Raw genomic sequence first — 19,023 nt, forward strand, 5'->3', positions numbered from 1 at the left:
ACTTCTTTCTTCTTCTTCTTTTTCTTTTCTCTCCACTGGAAACAACCGCAGATCTGAATTGACCATGGTATGTGGCAGAAATTCTTACCGTAGTCTCGAGAATGTAGTTAAACAAACAACCAGTCTGGGTAATAGAGAACCTATGGCTGTCCGGCGCTATCCATGCCTCACTAAGAATATCTCTTGTGTTAAAATATAGAAACAATGGGGTTTCTATTTTCGCCACCGACAATTTAGCCGCCAGTTTGTCCTCTTTAAAATCGAGCTTTTCGCAGATACAGCAAAACACATACACGGTTCATGATCCCACTATTCTTGTCCCTCTTGGCAGATTGGTATTATACATTATGTTCGATGTCCATTAGCCGCTGAAGTGTTTAGTTCATGTCTAGGATTAAAATATTGGTTTTTTTCTTTTACTGATTTGGTATATCATCATTGACGAAAGCCCCTTTTGAACATGGCATCAAAAATGGATTGGAAGAAGCTACAAGTGAATAACTGTTGAAGGTTTAAGGGTATACCTTAAAGTGACTTTGTTTGGAGTTGAGAAGGTATTTGGCTGTTGAACTAATTTTACGAGCAGTGGTGTGGTAGTGGTGGTGCTTTTTTTCTCCGTTCGATATTTGTTCTCTTTATTAGAAGTTATTAGAGAATGCCCAAGTTAGAACAGTTTGAGATCAAGAAGTACTGGCAGATCTTTTCAGGTTTGAAACCTGAAAATAATAAGGTCAACCATGATCAGGTCCTGCCTATTCTTTTCAATTCGAAATTGGACTCTTCCGTTCTAAACAAAATATGGTTTTTGGCTGATATTGATGAAGATGATGACTTAGATTTTGAAGAATTTGTCATTTGCATGAGACTTATCTTTGATATGGTTAATAAGAACATTTCAAGCGTTCCCGATGAATTACCAGATTGGCTTGTACCGGGAAGCAAAGTTAGTATGATTAAAGAGAGAAGACAACGTCAGCAGCGAGAGGCGGCAGATTTACCTTCCGAAAAGCCGCCAGATGTTGATTGGTATATGGCACCTGAGGATTTATCCGTTTACGAGAAATTATTGGATTCCTCTGAAAGATCGACAGATGGCACAGTTACTTTCCCCTCACTATCCTCGGTTATAAGGTCGAAATTTTATAATATTGGGTCAAGTGATATGAACAAAGTTTGGAATTTAGTTAATCCAAAGCAAAAAGCCTCCATAGACAAGGATCCCGCGTTTTATTTTATCCATTGTTTGAGACAATGTAATGACGTGGGGGCTAAGATACCTGATCACCTGCCTCGCGCTATGGCAGATATCTGTAATAAGGAATCAGTTTCGTATGATTTGAATGATTATAAATCTGATACGAAAAGACAAGAGAGTAGGTCGTCGCCAAACGGTAATACAACAGGAAATTCAACAACGGCGGCATCCAGCGGTGCATCATCGGATCAGGAGATATCTGCATTGCAAACGGAATTGGCACAGTTAGATTCAGAATTGAGTCGTGTTCAGTCAGAAACCTCAAGACTACCGGCTGAGAATAATCCTGCCGTCGTAAGGAAACAATTAGAAGGATTGTTAAAATATAAAAGGGATAGAATGCAACAGGCAAATAGCAGGTCGCGAGTGGGACGTCCAGTAAATAGTAACTCGGTTAGAGACGACTTGGACAGTATTGAAGAACAAATGACGGTCCTTGAATCTTATTTGGACAACAAAAAACAGGAATTACAACAGTTGAAAATGGAGATTCAGTCCACCCGCTAACGTGTATATATGATGGAATTATTCGAAGATTCATCATCAGGTATATATATACATACGTCTTCCCTTTTAACTTCTGCATATATGTGTATTTTTAAACACATATATATATATATTGTACTATATGAATGGGTCGTTCACCTCTCACATGCGTTGTCTGTCGGCGGTTCTTGGTCTTGCGCGAATGATATTATCCACTCTTAATAGAACTTCGGCCGCTTCAGATGCAGAGCTAACCACAGCTTGTTTCAATTTGAAACTCTCTATTACACCCAATTCTCTCATATCTGCAATGACACCATTATTCAGATCTAGACCAGATGTTGACATACCGTTGTATATGGAGGATCTCAATTTTGCTACTAGTTCACTACTGTCAAACCCAGCATTGTCTGCCAGTATACCTGGTAATTGCCTTAGAGCACGAGCAAAGGCTTCTACCGCCAAAGATTTCTTACCATCTTCATTTTGTGCGGTGGTATCGACTGCCTTAGACATGATCATTTCTGCACAACCACCACCAAGAACGGTTCTGGTTTCCTTTGTAGTTTGCGATAGGACAGAAAGAGCATCGTGTAGAGATCTTTCAGCTTCGTTTATTACTTGATCAGTGGCACCTCTTAATACAATGGTACAAGCTTCACCAGCTTTACAACCGCTAAATTTTAAGAAGGACTCTTCACCGATTATAACTTCTTCAATAGATTCACACTCACCCAATTTACAGTTATTAGGATCATCAAAAGTAGATACCACTTCACCACCGGTAACTAAAGCTAATCTTTCCACACCTTCAAAATCTGCATGCTCAATGGAATTGATACCCAAATCTGTGAATAACTGTTCTGGATAGTCGTAGATAAGTTGTCTATTGATGAAGGTGTTAATACCAAATTTAGAAATCTTGGATATTTTGGTCTTCATCTTTTCACGTTCTGCCTTTTCCAATTGTGCTAATTTAGATGTAGAGTCAACCTTGAACTTAGCACCGAAAACTTTAACCTTATCCGTATCTAACGAAGTATTTGCAATGAGAATCTTGGCATTTGTCACTTTCTTTGGTTGATTGTTACCGAATTTTTTAGCTAGGATGAAACCTTCATCAAGGAAAGAATCCGATAAGTTACCACCAGGAATCTTTAAAATTTGAATATGATCCAAATCGGTCGATCCTTTTAATCTTAGAATAGCATCTGTAGCCAGTTTGGCAAAATAATCCTTATCCTGAGATAGAATCTTAGAAGATAAAGTAGTCTTGGCAATATGAGTTAAATCCGCATGGAATTTTTCGCTATCTTGGGAGTTGTCCACTGCTGTTTTCTCCAAAGCTCTCAATGCGGATTTAGATGCCTCTCTGTAACCTTCTATAATCGTCTGTGGGTGAATTTTGAACTGATCGATTAACTGTTCTGCTTCCTTAAGCAATTGGGAACTCAAGACGGTCACACTTGTAGTACCATCACCAACTTCATCATCTTGCACTTTACTGATATTGACTAAGACTTTAGCAGCTGGATTATCTAATGGAATGGCTTTTAAAATTGTTGCACCATCGTTGGTAACCAATGCATTCTCACTAGATGCACTTTGTAAAAGTTTATCCATACCTTTTGGACCCAATGTACTCTTTACTAAATCACCGACTGCGATGGCCCCTACAAAAGCTGACATACGAGCATTTTCAGCTCTTTCTTCTGTCACTTGGTCACGGAAAATTGGAATACTCATTTCTTAGCAAATGTTTCAATTCTTAGGACCAGCCAACAAACCCGTCTTCCAATCTTTATAGATGTGAAAGATGATCTTGTGCATCTTTATTACTATGTATTTTCTTTCAATGCTTTGAGCGCCAGTTTGGAAAAATTTGCCACATAGTAGGATAAATCATTTTTAACGACATAATTAAAAGAATATTCGAATGATAATAAGCTTTAATTTAGCCGCCAAAGTGCTCAGGATTTGACAGCTTTCAACATTTAGAATTTGGTTGGCGGCTATATTTCTACTGGGTACTAAAGAAGGGAAAATATCTCATATTGCATGTTATTTCGATGTAGTATTTCCTGAAATTTTATAGTATCCTATGGTAGATTACCGAGAGTGTAATCTTAGGCTCAAGATTTTTAGACTTTCATCCAGGGATATTGAATTTACAATACTTTGAAGTATTGACCAGGTAGCATCTCTCAAAGCTTTGAGGGCCTCTTGATGTATCAAGCAGGCGGCTTTTTAAGACTTTTCTATACTCAATGGTTCTTAAACTTGATCTGTGTTTATAACGCCAGCATTACAACGCTCATGACTATGTTTTGCTAAATACATTACAAAGAAAATGCAAATTGAGGGTATGGACAGGATACTCAATCCATCTTTATCTTGTTATGTAGTCTTATCCTCTCTTTCTGATGTAAAGACTTGCCCGAGACCTCAAAAGATGGCCTTCACCGACAAAATGTTAAAGGGAAATTCAAATTTCGAAAAAATAATGCAAAATATACCATGCACATGTTGATGAAATTTTTAATGTCAATCGCACTCGTTACTTACATAATTTATTTTCTTTTAAGGCGTTTTTACTCTAGAAGTGCCTTACCGCTGAATTGCACAGCATGTTCAAATGATAAGGCATCTTCCTTTTTAATGAGTCCCAAGGAAGATAATTCGCTCAAGACATTAGAGGTTTGTTTCAAAAAGTTATGAGCTTTTCCAAATTGTTCTTCAAGGCTTGGAGTATATTTGACAGTTTGGAATTCAGAAGCAATTAATGAAATCGCATCACTCTTGGTATTACCGTTGTGCAGATATTTTTGCAAGAAGAACTCGTACACCATAGCCATTATGGTATTTGGGGTACTCAATTTGAAAGGACATTTCCTCACAATCTTTTGTTGCCATTGATAATCGTTTAAACTTAATCTATCGAACTCACCTGAGGTCAAAGATGAAATTGTAACAGCTTCAAAAAGATCATCCAAATTTTCTTTGACAAAATCTAAATGGTCTCTAAAGATTAAGGTTTTCTTATCAATAGGACCGTGATAATTGGAGGACTTCTGTTCCACCTGGTAAAGGGTCAAGACACGAGCCAATAGTAAAATGTGAAGAGATTCTTGTGGGTAAGAGCGTAAAGTGGCTTGAGACAATGCAGACAGTGCAGGTGGTGCTGTATCTTGAGACAACGTTAAAACGTTCAATTTGAGGAAGATCATTAGGATGAAGATAGACTCTTGATAGTTAGGGTCAACCTGAAGTTCATTTAGTTTTAAAAAGGCCTCACCCCATTTAGTAGGTTTTAGAATTTTGGATTCCAAATCGTACTCGAAAAATTCTAAAAGATACAAAAATCTTAAAAGATTAGTTGATAGCAAATCGAAAGTAGATGTCAGCTTCTTCTCTAATGGTACAGAATTGGGGAAGATTACTTCTGGTGAAACGAAATCTTGAGACAAATCCTTAGAACCGTTAAAAAGTTTAATGAATTCTGCAAATGAAAATTCTCTATCTAAATGATCTGTTTTCACGACTAAATGGTTCAATCTGTCAAAGATAGATGGTGAAACTCTATTAGTCAAAACTGTTGCATCATCAGCGGCAAACCAGTTGACTTGTTTAATGGGTTTTATCTGATAATAACGATTAATTGGTTGTGTGAGCAAATTGATTTCTTTATTTTTGAAAGCTTCCACAGATTTTTTAACCAAACTTCTATAAGAGTCGGTAAATCCACCATCTAGAGGTGGCTCTATTGGATAAACACCAGTGGTAATCGCATCAAACAATCTACCGTTTGCTAGCCCCAATGATCTATAAAAGTAGTATTCCGATGGTAATTTTTGAGCAATAAAATCATGCACATCAGTTGGAACGGGTTTGGGGGTAGATGATGATGGTACAGCTTTACTGTTCGCGTTGGTATTGTTGTTATTGATGTTATTGGCATTATTATAGTCACTAGACTCTTGAGGTGTTTCATTAGAGGAGGATTCACTTCTCAAACGTGCATGAGAATGTTCATTAACTTCAGCACCTTCTTCATAAAAGTCAACTCTACCGTTATCTTTCAACACTGGCATATATCTCAATGCCGAAACACCCTTTTGATATTTAGTGATAAATTCAGCACTTTCACTTTTAACAGGATTTGAAAATTGGTAGGCATAGAAATTAGTTCCCGTTGCAATTACCATTTCAAGGGCGATTTCAAACAACTGTGGCACTGGATAAATTTGTAAAGGTGGTAAAGTCGTTGGTTGTAAATCGTTACCAACACCCATGGCAATGTCTACGAATTCATCATAGGTACAATTGAATTCTTTGAGCACTCTTAATCTTTCAATAAATCTAAACTCTCTGTTGGGGAATTCCATGCCCAGGATAAATTTATCAACGTTACTCAACATGAGACAATCCGTAGGGCCGTAAATGGCATCGATATAACCACTCTGCAAAAGATAAGACAATTGTGACCAAGAAGCAAATGGTGCAACCTGGTATATGATTTCGTGATCAATGAAATATGCGATCAAGTCCGACTGAAACCTTTTAGTCTCAATTGTCGTATTGTAACGAAATGGTTCTTGAGGTGGCACAGGTTGGTCGATATAAGTTCCCTGATGACTGGTAACCAAATTACTCCATTGAGTCCACCCTCTATGTCTTTGACTGTAAATTGATTCCTTGTTGGCTCGTATACCCGGACTTGCAGGATGCAATCCCGCAGCGGCAGCGGCTCCATGATTAGAAGCTTCTGCGGCATATCCACTCAAATATCCAGAATCCTCTAATTGATCTCTAACCAAACTCCCATTGAAGACAAACACTGGTGTAATGTTGCACTCTTTGAAAACCTTTAGATCGCTTTCCAAATACATCTTTAAACTGGCTGGGAAACCTCCAATTGCATCTAAATACTGCTCCCGTTTACTTGTTAACAGTCTAGAAATATAATGATTCACATCAATCCCCAATGTTGCATTCTTGAGAGCTTCAATAGGGTAAGATCCAACTAATCCCCTTTCGAAAAGGTAAGATTCTAATGACTTGATGGGCATTTTAATTCTTTAAAATGATGAAGAAATGGGATAAAGGGCGGAAAAAAAAAGGGAAAAATAAAAAGGAGAAAATAAAATACTCTTAACTGCTCAATAACTAGCAATTCACAACGACCACCACTTCAATTAGATCCTTCTCTAACTCTACTGTACTTTCCTGCTCTTTAACCCTTGAAATGTTTGTTTCTTCGAGTTCAAATTTCGTTCTTCTTTTATTCAAATGGGCTCGCCACTTTATCATGCGATACGAGCAACGAGAACATCAACGGAATCCCAGTTAAAGAAGTAATTGATAAAGTTGACAACTGTTTACAAGGCAATATAGGCAAGATTAGAAGTCTATAGTGTCTGAAATTGGGTCTGGAGGTGTCAATTGGTCTTTAAGAGAGTAATTGGTTTGGCTGGTGAAGTTCTCGACGAATAAATTCTAAAAGTTCGGATACAGGAATACATTGACAGCTGCAATTAAGATGCAATATCAAGTTTTACTCAGTTTATGGTCCTTGGTAGCTGGACTGTGCATGGCTATTACGAATGACAACTTACTCCAGAGGTCTCGTAAGAGTAGCGATAATATCATAGAGTTGACTGACGGTAACTATCAGAGGATTTTGGGTACTGGACGTAATGCATGGATAATGGTGTTTCTAACATCATCGTCTCCGCAAATTGGATGTGCAACTTGTATCGAAGCTGCAGATGAGTATAAACTATTGGCTAAATCTTGGTTCAAGGATCATCCTGAAGGTGTTTCCACGGCTGGTGAAGAAGAAGCTTCCTTATTTTTTGCCATTTCAGATCTAAAGGATTCTAAGATTCCTGAAACCTTCTCATTTTATGGTTTGGAACATGTTCCTAAATTCTTCTTATTTGGACCAGGTGGTAATATTCGTGAGTACGAAACTATAGAGCTAATGAGTGGTGGCGGCATGGAACGTGTTCTAGGATTGGTGAGTGATATCAAGAAAAGTACCAATATTCCTGATTTCAACATTTATCAACCAATGAACTGGTCATTAATTTCCATCGTTGCATTCACTACGTTCTGTATATCTTACATGTTCAAGAGACATTACGAATTAACCACAAAAATTTTATCGATGAGACCACTTTGGGCCCTTGTATGGACTTTCTTTACCATTTTGATGCTTGGTGGGTACATGTTTAATTTGATTAGAGGTTCTCAATTGGCAGGTGTCGGTGAAAATGGTGATTTGGTGTATTTCCTACCAAACCAGTCTTCGTCTCAATTTAGAATTGAAACCCAAATTACTGGTGTAATTTACAGTGGGTTGGCAGCAGCTGTTGTTGGACTGGTGTTGGCCGTTCCTAAATTGAAGAGTTATTACAAGGGTACTAGTAAGTCTACCATCGTGGAAGTTGGATCTAGTGTCGTTTTTGCCATCATGGTCTACGCATTCTTCGCAGGATTGACATCAATCTATGAAATTAAACAACCAGGCTACCCATACCCATTGACTAAAGTTTCTTCCCTGTTTAAATAGAATGTATACATCCATCTACACGCACATTTAGAGAAATAGAAATAACATCTTTGTTTATTCCCTTTGTTCAAGTTTATCACTTCTCAATTTAAGGCTTTGAAACCTTGATTTCAAGGAATCTACGCGTTTTCTCAAACTATCCAACCTTTCATTATCATCTTTCCAATTACTTTTATCGTAGAGCAACTGTGTCTCTTCCTTAAGTGAATTCTTAATTTTCCTTAGCATAAGAATAAGGAGTGCTTGTGATTCTCTCAAATCATTAATCGATTGATATATTCCATCTAAATCGTTTGATAGTAGGGAGTAAACAATCAATTCAGCTGGATGTACTACATTAGATTCAGTGTTGCCACTTTCATGCCTTTGCATTGATCTCTTTGTATATCACTTGCTCAAACTTCGTAAGAACCTGAAGTTGGATTTATTAGAAATAACGATGGCATACTTAAAGTCCGTATTCTAAACACAATGTAAAAAAAAAGCTAAAAAGGAAAGAATAGAAGAAATTATGAAAAGTCTTGGTATCAAAAATTTGACCTCAGGCACAGCATTAAAAAAACCTCAGGTCACATATTGGTTCATTTTATCACCAAACATGGCTTTGCCAATTTTACCAATAGTGCCAAATCCACCGTTGACGAGACACTTGCATCGACTTTAAATCCACCACCAGTACCTTTAGAAGCGAGATCACTCACTTTTTTTCCAGGTTTACGAACGGTATTAGTATATCGGGGGACAAATTTAAAAGGAAAGTAGGAAATACCACCATCTTCACCAACAATAGGTAAATCGGTTGGGATTCCAGGATCAATCTTAGATAATGGAGCCACTGCTCTACCTAACAAATCATCATAGCACAGCATTATAAACACCTTGTGCCACATAGTGATTCTTTTTACCGCCAAACATAGTTTTACCAAGTTTACCAATGGTGCCAAATCCTCCGTTGACGACACTCGCACCGACTTTAAATCCACCACCAATCCCTTTAGTAGCAAGATCACCCACTTTCTTTTCAGGTCTATGAACGGTATTGGTATAACGGGGAGCAAATTTGAAAGATAAGTGCAATATACCACCATCACCACCATCTTCACTAACAATAGGTAGATCCAAATCGGCAGGGTTTTCAGGATCAATCTTAGACAATGAAACCACTGCTCTACCTATCAAATCATCAGCATTACCTGCATCCCAATCCATAACAGCAATACGCAAGTAGTCATTGACACGGTTATGAATTTCAAAAGTTGCTGTCTCATCCCATGTAGGATTCAAAGTCTTATTAATACGTTTGGTTTTAAAGATTGGACTCTTGTCATCGTTGAGGAAGAATTTTAAGAATGGATCAGATAGACCGTTTCTATCTGCTGATATCAAATTCTCAGCAGCCTTTGCGGTAACTGTCAAGTCACCACTGTTGGTAATCAAATCTGCTTGTGGTAATCTAGAGACTGCAACTGGGAACCAAGAAACTTGTAACATCAATTTGGCACTACCTTCACCTGATAAAGTCAAAATAGATGGCTTGTAATAACAGTTTTTCACCAATTCAATGGTTGGAATAGTAACTTCACAGATACATGGTTGTGCCTTGTTATTGTCCTTATTCTTTACGACTCTAAACGTGGTAATAGAATATTCTAGTTCCTTAACCATAACATCACCGGTCCAACCGGTCTGCACAGTCCTTGTAGGAATCTTTGGACTCACCAATCTTGCATGTCCACTAGAATCGAAGAAAGTTTGCACGAACGCACCAATTTGAGACAACTCACCATCAAGAACGGTGACGGAAAAGACACCTGAATTGTATTGTAACAATTCTTCCAACTCCAATTTCATCTTGTTAGAATACACTGTCTTAATATCGCTGATCTGGGCAAACTCCTCGTCCATTTTATTTTGTTCTTCTTCAGTAATAGTCTTATCCTTCATTTCTTCCTGGCGTTTCTGTAGATCTTCACCCTTTTGACGACTTTCATCGATTTCTTGCATTTCATCAAGGGTCAAGATTGGTAAACATGGGTAAAAGGCCATGTAATAGGTAACAGCACCTTTCATACCTTTCTTTGTCACTAAACGACCAGTTCTTGGATTATCATCAACATGTTCAACATAACGGTCATCTTCTCCCTTATGGAACATATCGTCGATTTTAACATCAAATTTACCCACAGAACGATCTGAACCCACAGTTTCCACATCCATAACTTCAATAGATAACTTTTGATTAGGGGAGGTAACAGCCACATATATAGATTGGTTCCAAATAGGATTCAAAGTGTTTGGAATTTCATTAGTTCTCTCCTTAAAGCTTTCATTCAACAAAACTCTAGCGTAAGGGTCAATCTTACCAACCTTTTCCAAGTTCTTCAAATCTTCTGCCTTGTTCAAGAAAACTCTGATTACACCAATAGGTGGTGTATAAGCAACAGCACTGGAACCAATGTCAAGACCCACTGGTTTCCAAATTGCGCCAACTTTAATCTGAGCCTTACCATCGGCCGTAGGTAACTGTTTCTTACCAATATGTGTCCTGTCGATCATGTCATTCAAAGATTGAATCACAGTGGCCAGGGTTTCACCCTTAGGATTCTTGACCACCATCTTATACCTTGACTTACGACGGTCTGTGATGACGTTTTCGTGTTCTTGATTCCATTGAATGACTTGTTTTCCCGAACCTTGCGGCGTCGTGAAAATCAACTTCGAGTTAAAATACAATTCCACATACGCACTAACGTTTTCATGAGGTTCACCAAGACCCTCAATCTCTTCAATGGTAATCTTAGCAACACCTGTATTATACTCTGGTGGCTCTTCAACTGTACCATCAGGCATTTTCTTGGAGCCAACGACAGGGAAGAAGCTCAAATCAAAGTTAAAGGAACCAGCAGGCTTGAAATTTCTCAAGAAATTGCAAGACAAGTCTCTCTGGTGGTTTTGATATTGCAGGGAACTCAAGTTGTACTCTGCTCTACCCACAGCCTTGTCTTTCAATTTTTCACGTTCGTTCATTGCTGTAATAGCCAATGGCTCTGTAAATGAACTCAATAGCACATATTTGACCTCGTTCCAGACAGGATCCAAAGTATCTTTGCAAGCCTTAGTTCTAGCGACACTAGTACCAGATAGCTCAAAGTTGACGTAAGGGTTAAAAGATTGGTTAATGAAACTATCACCCTTCTTGATATCCTTAGCATTCTTGATGACAATCTTGAGAACACCAATGGCACCTGTGGCACCAGAAAGCAATTGTGGAACGTTAAGTTGAAATGAAAATGGTGGCAGTAACAGAGGACCAACATAGATTTGGATCAATTTTTTCACAGCGGGCCATAACAAGGGAATGTTCATAATTTCACTATTAAAGATAAAATCACCAAAGGGACGTGCAATGAAATCAATATCAGGTATTTCTAGCAACTGGATGTTAATGGTGTCCACATGTGGGAAAGGCGTCATCAATTTAAATCTAATTCTGGTCTTGACATGGAATGAAGTACTAGAGACATAGAAAGGAATTCTTATACCAAAAGCAACCAACTTAATAACCAATTTTTGATTCACATAGTTCCTAACCTGTTTAGCATTCATATCAGACAAGTCATGAGGTGTAAAAGCCACATCCCAATCCATAACCACAATATCAGAATCAGTGTTTTGGTAAGTCTTAACATGTTCAATTCTAGGTGGTTTCACACCCAGTGTAAATTGATCAATCCATAAAGCACTAATGAAGGATGGAATTGATGGGTTAGAAGCTAAAATTGGGTTAACGTTTTGGACAACCATTTGAGATATACCTGGTTCCAAACGAGGCCAATACTTGTCCAAGAAATTGTTCATCCATTCCATAGACTCGTAGTCATCTTCAATCTTTTGCACAGTGAGCTCTCTTTGCACTTTATCTCTAATGAGAGATCTGGACTTCTTAACAGAAGTTCTGTAATAAAACGATGAACCTAGGGCAACAAAGAATACAGATGCTAAGGAGAATCCCAACCAACCAATAAAGAAGGACAAAAATGCTGCCAAAAACAATATACCCAATGAATGGAACCAATCCCCGTAGGCTACATCAGGCAAAACATTGTCCAAAAAGGTTTCTTTATTTAAATCAATCATTTCATCCTCAGCGGTCAAAGTATCACTTTCTTGCCAGCCCCCAATTTGTTTCCAACCAACGTAGGAAGCCTCTTTGGGCTCTCTTACCACTTCATCATTGGTAACATTCTCCTTTGCTCTATCCTCGGAGATGGTCTTACTAGATTTTCCTTCAGAATCGTTTTGCAAACCCTCAGGAGTGAATTGATCCTCTGGCTTACCAGAGGATTGCTTCTGCTGCTGGGGCTTGCCGTTAACTGCTTTACTTTCTGCAGTAGTAGCCATATGATCCACGTTGTCCTATAGCTCAATACAACTTGCAAATAAACCTTGTTTTGGTTATACAAAGCAGCGGGAAAAGAATCAATTTTAATCCGCCAGAAAAGCTCTTTTCTTCTTGAGAAAACTAAATTAAATATCTAACTAATAGAAACGCGAGATCCCTCTGACAAAACAGCTTTAAAGCTAATCACTTCTTTGTATTTCTTATTAGAAGAGTTGATAATGCATAGCAGGGGACTTCGCGTTCGTTCTTTATTTTTCATTTGTTTGGTCCTACAGCCTTGTAGAAGAATAGCAAGAAAAACAATGGTAGGTAAACATCATGTGACAAACGCCTATCAAATCAATTAATCATTTATCTACTCGTCATCATCATCTTCGTTATATGATTGATCCTCTTCACTGGCGCCATCATCTTCAACTTCATCACCATCAGCATTTTCCTCCGGGGCCTGCTCTTCGTTATCGTCAAAGCTGTCATCTGAAAGATCAATGACTTCCTGGTACGACTTCTTAGAGGCAGCGGCGGCTCTCGAAGGCCTATTCCTCATGGATCTCTGAGGTACTGCAACTGGTTCATCATCTTCATCTACATCACTGGCAGAGGATTCCGACTCTTGTTTCGCTGGCGGAGACTTACGCTTAGTCCTAGCAGCAGTGGATTTTACTGTTGACTTAGGCTCAGGTTTTTTATCATCATTATCTTCAGTCTTGATGACGCTTGGAGATTTGGCTCTACCATTTGGTTTGGCATCATTAGGTGAATCAAATGCAGCAGATAGTTTCTTAAATTTACTGGAAAAAGCACTGATTCCTTCTGGTTCTTCTTCCTTAGGTTCTGTCTTGACGGTTGCGGGAGGTGAGTTGGATTTTTTGGAGTCAGACTCCTCAGAACTTGGCGGCAGAGGTGCTTCTGATTCGCTTTTAACCTTCGAGGGACGTTTCGTTTTAGGAGCAGCTATAGCCTTAGGTTCAAGCAAGAACCTTTCAAAATTCTCAGTTTCCTCTTCTTTCACTTTTTTTGGTGTCTTCTTTGTAGTCTTGGCCTTCTTACTACCTGGATTGTATTCATTGTCATCTTGATCAGCCTTTCTCTTCCTTTTCCCCTTGCCTTTGGTGGCGGCTCCCGGGATCTCACCGTTACGTGCTTCCTCATCTTCAGCCATGAATTTATCGTAAGCAGTAACAAACTCGTCCAAGTCCATAGACCACAGATCTTTTGCAGAGTATTGAAGTAAAGTTTCTAATTCCACCTGTCTATCTTGCTTTTGCTTGAGTAATTTCTCATACCTTTCTCTGGTCAATGCCCAAATCTTCATACCTAACAAATACTCAAAGGACCCGTACACTTCCTCCGGACCATTAATCACACCTTCAACTTCTTCTTCATCTTCTCCTTTTTCTCCCTCTTCCTCTTCCGTATCTTTCTCACTAATCTTCATGTAAGATGGTTTACCTTCTTTGTTAAATCTAGGGAAACCTTTCTCCTCCAAATCCGCAATGATCTGCTTGCGAGGTCTGTTAGTGATTGACATTTCACCTTCTATAATCAATTTAATGAATTTAATTTGAAAAGACAACTTTTCCACTTCCCACTGTAATCTTTCACTCATGTAATCCTTTCTCTTTTGATAATATTCCAATCTGACATAATAGAATTCTGTTAAAATTTCAGACACATTTTCATACTTCTTAATCTTACCATGAGGATCAAATGCCACCATATTGTTCAGACTAATTGTAGAGATCAACTTGAACCTCTCATAAAAACCCATTACTCGTGTCTTATCCATTTCTTCTTGAGTAAGTCTTACTACGAATCTAATACCGTTACCGTGTTGTTCTTCCAAATCCTTAATCCAAGGTTTCATCTTGTCGTTACCACCAAGACCCAATAACAGGTGCTCTTTCAAAGTTGAAGTCCACATCCTAGCAGGCAATTCTGTGATTTCAAGAGCACATGGTCCTGTCTGCTCAATTCTACCATAAACTCTGTAACGCTGAGGACCAATCTTTTCGATCGTACCAGTCCAACCTCTGAACCAAGGATGCATCTCTTCCAATTCCTCACCATTCATCAAATGACGCAAATTTCTAACAATGTCAAGAGGATTAAAGGGTGGTATATTAGTGCTCCAACCTGTACCTATACCCTCACCACCGTTAATCAATAACATGGGTAAAATTGGAAGATACCATTCAGGCTCTACCGTATTTTCATCTTCTTGTAGGTAATTGTACAATGGGTCATCGAAGGGATGGAATATCTTTCTGGTAATCTTTGTTAATTCCGTGCTGATATATCTTGGAGCGGCGGCGTCTTTACCACCTGTAGCCCTAGTACCAAAGGAACCAATCGGATTTAGCACATAAATGTTATTAGAGCCCACAAAACTTTGTGCCAGACCAATGATAGTTTGCGCTAGCGAATCAGGTCCATGATGATAATCGGTCTGTTCTGCGACATAGTTCGCCAGTGTTGAGATTTTAATTTCTGATGTGATATTTCTTTTGAAAGACCCATAAATAACTTTCCTCTGACCAGGTTTAAAGCCATCCAGAACGTTGGGTATAGACCTAATGTTATCTGCTAGAGAAAAAAGAATCAATTCTTTGTTGATAAAATCACTAATAGGAATTTCTGTCAGCCTAGGATCTAGCACTGTCCCCGGTTCATATTGCCTTAACCATTCCTTACGATCATCTGCCTTTTTCTTGGAAAACGCAAGATCGATCAAATCTTGTTCACCTTCTTGTAATGCGTGAAATCTTTTCAAATGTCTATCTAGATCAGAGAAGTATTGACGAGCTTCTTGGCCTGACGAAGTACCCAAACCCTTGTAATACTTTTGTTTCCATTTATATCTATGAGATTCTTCATCTCTCCATTTCTCATAATCAGGCATGTTGTAGAAAGAGATAACTTCACGTCTTGGCTTTGTGATTGTCACTTTAACAATTGGAGTAATGAATTCCACCAAAAACCCCGGGATGTTAAGAAGACCAGGAAATGAGCTGTCGAGGAAATTTATAATCAAACCTTTAATATGAGATCCATCATGATCTTGATCAGTCATAATCATTAAATGACCATATCTCAACGTTTTAGTATCCTCATATCTTTTCCGATGCTGTAACCCCATAATCTTTTTAATTGCTTGAATTTCGGCATTCTTTTGGATTTGGTCCACAGTAGCCTCTCTGACATTAAGCATTTTACCGCGCAGAGGATAACAACCGTAATAATCTCTACCAACCACAGCTAAACCTGCTACTGCCAAAGACAAGGCAGAGTCACCTTCTGTTAAAACCAACGTACACTTATGACCTTCTCTAGTACCTGCCTTATTAGCATCTTCTAGCTTAGGGTAATCAGTAATTCTATTTTTACGTGTACCATCTGACTTTTTCAAAGTGGCATGTGCATTTTCTGTAGCTAAGTCCAGAATCTTAGCCTCTAATCCAGACTTCATTATCTTTTTGATAAACTCAGGACTTATTTCACATTGAGATCCAAAATCTTTGACTCTGGTGGTTAATTGTTCCTTGGTTTGTGACGAGAATGCCGGATTTTCAACCAAACAGTTAATGAACAAAAACATCAAGTTCTTTACCTGGTGAGCCTTGACAGTTTTTTTTTGCTTCCTTAACATTTCTGTAATTTTCCTTACAATTTGATCACTTATATAGTTGACGTGTGTACCACCTGTAGTCGTTGCAATGGAATTGACAAAAGAAATCTGTTGAAATGACATATCTGAGGTTGCCAGTGCAATTTCCCAGCAATCATTAACCCTTTCATAAAGAATTGGCGGACTTTTACCATCACTGCCTTCAGGAGCCAATCCTTCAGCAATTCGTTTCCTCTCTAAAGATTTAGTATAAAGTTCCACGTAGTTCTTGAAAGTTTTAATCTTCAGCGATTTACCATTCAAATAAACGTTGATATCACGAACGGAACCGTTAACATCATACACACGACGGCGCATAACACCCAAGGTATCATTATCTAGGGTTTCCATATTGAACCTTTTCAGATCAGGTTTAAAACTAATCTTGGTATATGAGGGACCTTTTTTATAAGACGTTATCTTGGGAGGATGACAGACCCCCATATTATTTTCCCATCTCTGAACGTATTTATTACCACTTCCAGGATCAGCTGTTTCTACAATAAATTCCACAGAAAATATATTACAAAGTTTAGCACCAAACCCGTTTCTACCACCAGTAACTTTCTTTTCATCATCATCATAATTAGAAGAAGTTAAAAGATGACCAAAAATTAATTCGGGAATATAAATGTTTTCTTTATTATGAATTTCAATGGGTATACCTTTACCATCATTTTTAACATCTATCGAATTAGCTTCAGAATCAATATTAACTTCAATTTTTTTCATTGATGGATCACGCACTTTATTATCAGCAGCATTAACTAAAATTTCGTCAAAAATTTTGAAAAGACCAGGCACGATACTAACTTCCTTCTCTACCATAGAATCACTTTCCTCATCATAGATCCATTGATGTGATTCTTGTACTTCCACCGATCCAATATAGGTATCAGGTCTCTTTAGAATATGCTCTAACTGAGTGATCTTCTGATACCTCTCAGAGGCAGATTTATTATCCACAGTCATGATGGTCCTACCTGAACTGGCAGAATCCTTTGAAGTTGTTCCTCAAGGTTCTTGAATGCGATGAGTAGTTGGTGTTAATGCATTAAAATTTCGATATGATACATCTACGTGTAATACGCGATTATAACAAAATGGTAAACAATCACGTGCATGTAAGAGATAAGACTTTACAATATACAAAAAGTGGCGCTCATCGAAGAGAATTGTAAACCAGCATCTTTATGTAGTAAGCTAGTAACTTTTGATCCTAAGAATATTAGACAGTAGTCAGCTGATTAAAACCCTGATACTTGTAAGCAACTCTTTTTACTAAAAAACAACAATTAAGAGACTTCGTGGCCAAGCTGGTTAAGGCGTGCGACTGTTAATCGCAAGAGCGTGAGTTCGATCCTCACCGAGGTCGCTTCTTTTTTGTCGATTTCCATCTACCAATCACGTAGAACATGATTCATTATCTGAGACAGATAATGAAAACTTCTCGCATTTTCTTTACCAAACGGAAACAAATGAGAAGCGAAAGAGATACAGATGAGAACACACAAACACGTGACAGATCTACCCGTATTGAACATATGTTTCTTTTCCAGATCTTGAGTTCGATTCTCGCTGGGACTAACCATTGTACCTGGCTCCACCCCCACAATGCGTTCTACAACCATTGAACTTTTCAAATAAATTAATCATAAAGTTATACCATCTATGTATCTCTTCAAGATATCAAACAACAATTTTGTCCTGGTTCTTTATTGACTAAAAGACTTGTCCTTGTAGCTATTTCAAAAACGTCATCAACACCATCACCAGTCAATGCGCTACATTCCAAGTACTTTTTTGCACCAATGTGTCTAGCTACTTGTTGAGCTTCATCTATGCTAACCAATTCGTTTTGTAATGAACCTTTAATTTGTCTTAAATCTTTTTTCAATCCAACTAAAATTATTGGAGCATCTGGACAAAATCGTAGTGCCTCTTCTGCCCATTTTGTTTTACTATTCAAAAGTGATTCGGGATCATCAACGGCGAATCCCATAAGTAGAATGTCGGCATTTGCATAAGAAAATGGGCGTAATCTTTCATACTCTTCCTGGCCAGCAGTATCCCAAAGCGTTAAAGTAACCTTAATCCCATCAACTCTACAATCGGTAACATAATTTTCAAAGACGGTTGGATGATATTCTTGTGGGAATTGACCTAGGGCAAAAACATAAAGTAAGGATGTTTTACCACACGCACCATCACCAATAATTACCAGTTTCCTCCTGACTGCTTGTTCTGACATGACTCGATCTGTCACTCAAATTTATATCTTTACAATTACTCAGAACACCATCAATTTTCCCAACGAAACAGACGGCAACCCACGCCCAACGTAGTATTATAAAAAGGATGGAGGATTCCACTATTAACAGCTTAATTCAGATTTGTTGTTTACTTCCTTGTATAGTTTAGAATTCCTCTTGGCACTTTATTTTTAGACTTGCGAAACCAGGTACCAACAGCAAATTGTGTCAAAAACAAAAAAAATAAAAACAACAAACGAAACAGAGAAAATAACTAGACCAACATTTGAAAAATAATCACCGCTCCAATGATCACTAAGTCCGCTAGTACAGCTACGATAACAATGCTGAGCTGACGGCGGATACTGGCTATGAGCTTTCCGACGG

The 19,023-nt window shown here is 38.2% G+C and overlaps 8 protein-coding genes and 1 non-coding gene across 9 annotated transcripts; 3 read left to right on the forward strand and 6 right to left on the reverse strand.

Annotated features, from left to right (window-relative positions):
• Positions 1-655: 655 nt before the first annotated feature.
• Positions 656-1,762, forward strand: END3 (End3p; the record flags this gene model as incomplete). The annotated part of the gene is made up of 1 exon (XM_002496258.1): positions 656-1,762. The coding sequence occupies one exon, from the start codon at positions 656-658 to the stop codon at positions 1,760-1,762; it is 1,107 nt and encodes a 368-aa protein (XP_002496303.1).
• A 141-nt stretch (positions 1,763-1,903) lies between these two features.
• CCT2 (chaperonin-containing T-complex subunit CCT2) lies at positions 1,904-3,487 on the reverse strand (the record flags this gene model as incomplete). Its single annotated transcript, XM_002496259.1, has 1 exon — positions 1,904-3,487. The coding sequence occupies one exon, from the start codon at positions 3,485-3,487 to the stop codon at positions 1,904-1,906; it is 1,584 nt and encodes a 527-aa protein (XP_002496304.1).
• Positions 3,488-4,332: 845 nt separating this feature from the next.
• On the reverse strand, positions 4,333-6,810 carry MKT1 (Mkt1p; the record flags this gene model as incomplete). Its single annotated transcript, XM_002496260.1, has 1 exon — positions 4,333-6,810. The coding sequence occupies one exon, from the start codon at positions 6,808-6,810 to the stop codon at positions 4,333-4,335; it is 2,478 nt and encodes an 825-aa protein (XP_002496305.1).
• Positions 6,811-7,280: 470 nt separating this feature from the next.
• OST3 (dolichyl-diphosphooligosaccharide--protein glycotransferase OST3) lies at positions 7,281-8,315 on the forward strand (the record flags this gene model as incomplete). Its single annotated transcript, XM_002496261.1, has 1 exon — positions 7,281-8,315. One exon carries the CDS (start codon positions 7,281-7,283, stop codon positions 8,313-8,315), a length of 1,035 nt encoding a protein of 344 aa, XP_002496306.1.
• A 54-nt stretch (positions 8,316-8,369) lies between these two features.
• On the reverse strand, positions 8,370-8,687 carry SNN1 (Snn1p; the record flags this gene model as incomplete). Its single annotated transcript, XM_002496262.1, has 1 exon — positions 8,370-8,687. The coding sequence occupies one exon, from the start codon at positions 8,685-8,687 to the stop codon at positions 8,370-8,372; it is 318 nt and encodes a 105-aa protein (XP_002496307.1).
• A 483-nt stretch (positions 8,688-9,170) lies between these two features.
• Positions 9,171-12,716, reverse strand: TCB2 (tricalbin; the record flags this gene model as incomplete). Its single annotated transcript, XM_002496263.1, has 1 exon — positions 9,171-12,716. The coding sequence occupies one exon, from the start codon at positions 12,714-12,716 to the stop codon at positions 9,171-9,173; it is 3,546 nt and encodes a 1,181-aa protein (XP_002496308.1).
• Positions 12,717-13,072: 356 nt separating this feature from the next.
• On the reverse strand, positions 13,073-17,356 carry TOP2 (DNA topoisomerase 2; the record flags this gene model as incomplete). Its single annotated transcript, XM_002496264.1, has 1 exon — positions 13,073-17,356. The coding sequence occupies one exon, from the start codon at positions 17,354-17,356 to the stop codon at positions 13,073-13,075; it is 4,284 nt and encodes a 1,427-aa protein (XP_002496309.1).
• A 329-nt stretch (positions 17,357-17,685) lies between these two features.
• Positions 17,686-17,759, forward strand: ZYRO0C15444r. Its single transcript has one exon. It is a non-coding gene; the product is annotated as a tRNA-Asn (tRNA).
• A 306-nt stretch (positions 17,760-18,065) lies between these two features.
• Positions 18,066-18,635, reverse strand: RHO2 (Rho family GTPase RHO2; the record flags this gene model as incomplete). Its single annotated transcript, XM_002496265.1, has 1 exon — positions 18,066-18,635. The coding sequence occupies one exon, from the start codon at positions 18,633-18,635 to the stop codon at positions 18,066-18,068; it is 570 nt and encodes a 189-aa protein (XP_002496310.1).
• Between the last annotated feature and the right edge of the window lie 388 nt (positions 18,636-19,023).

This window comes from Zygosaccharomyces rouxii (assembly GCF_000026365.1).
Source record: "Zygosaccharomyces rouxii strain CBS732 chromosome C complete sequence".
In the NCBI taxonomy this organism is placed as follows: domain Eukaryota; kingdom Fungi; phylum Ascomycota; class Saccharomycetes; order Saccharomycetales; family Saccharomycetaceae; genus Zygosaccharomyces; species Zygosaccharomyces rouxii.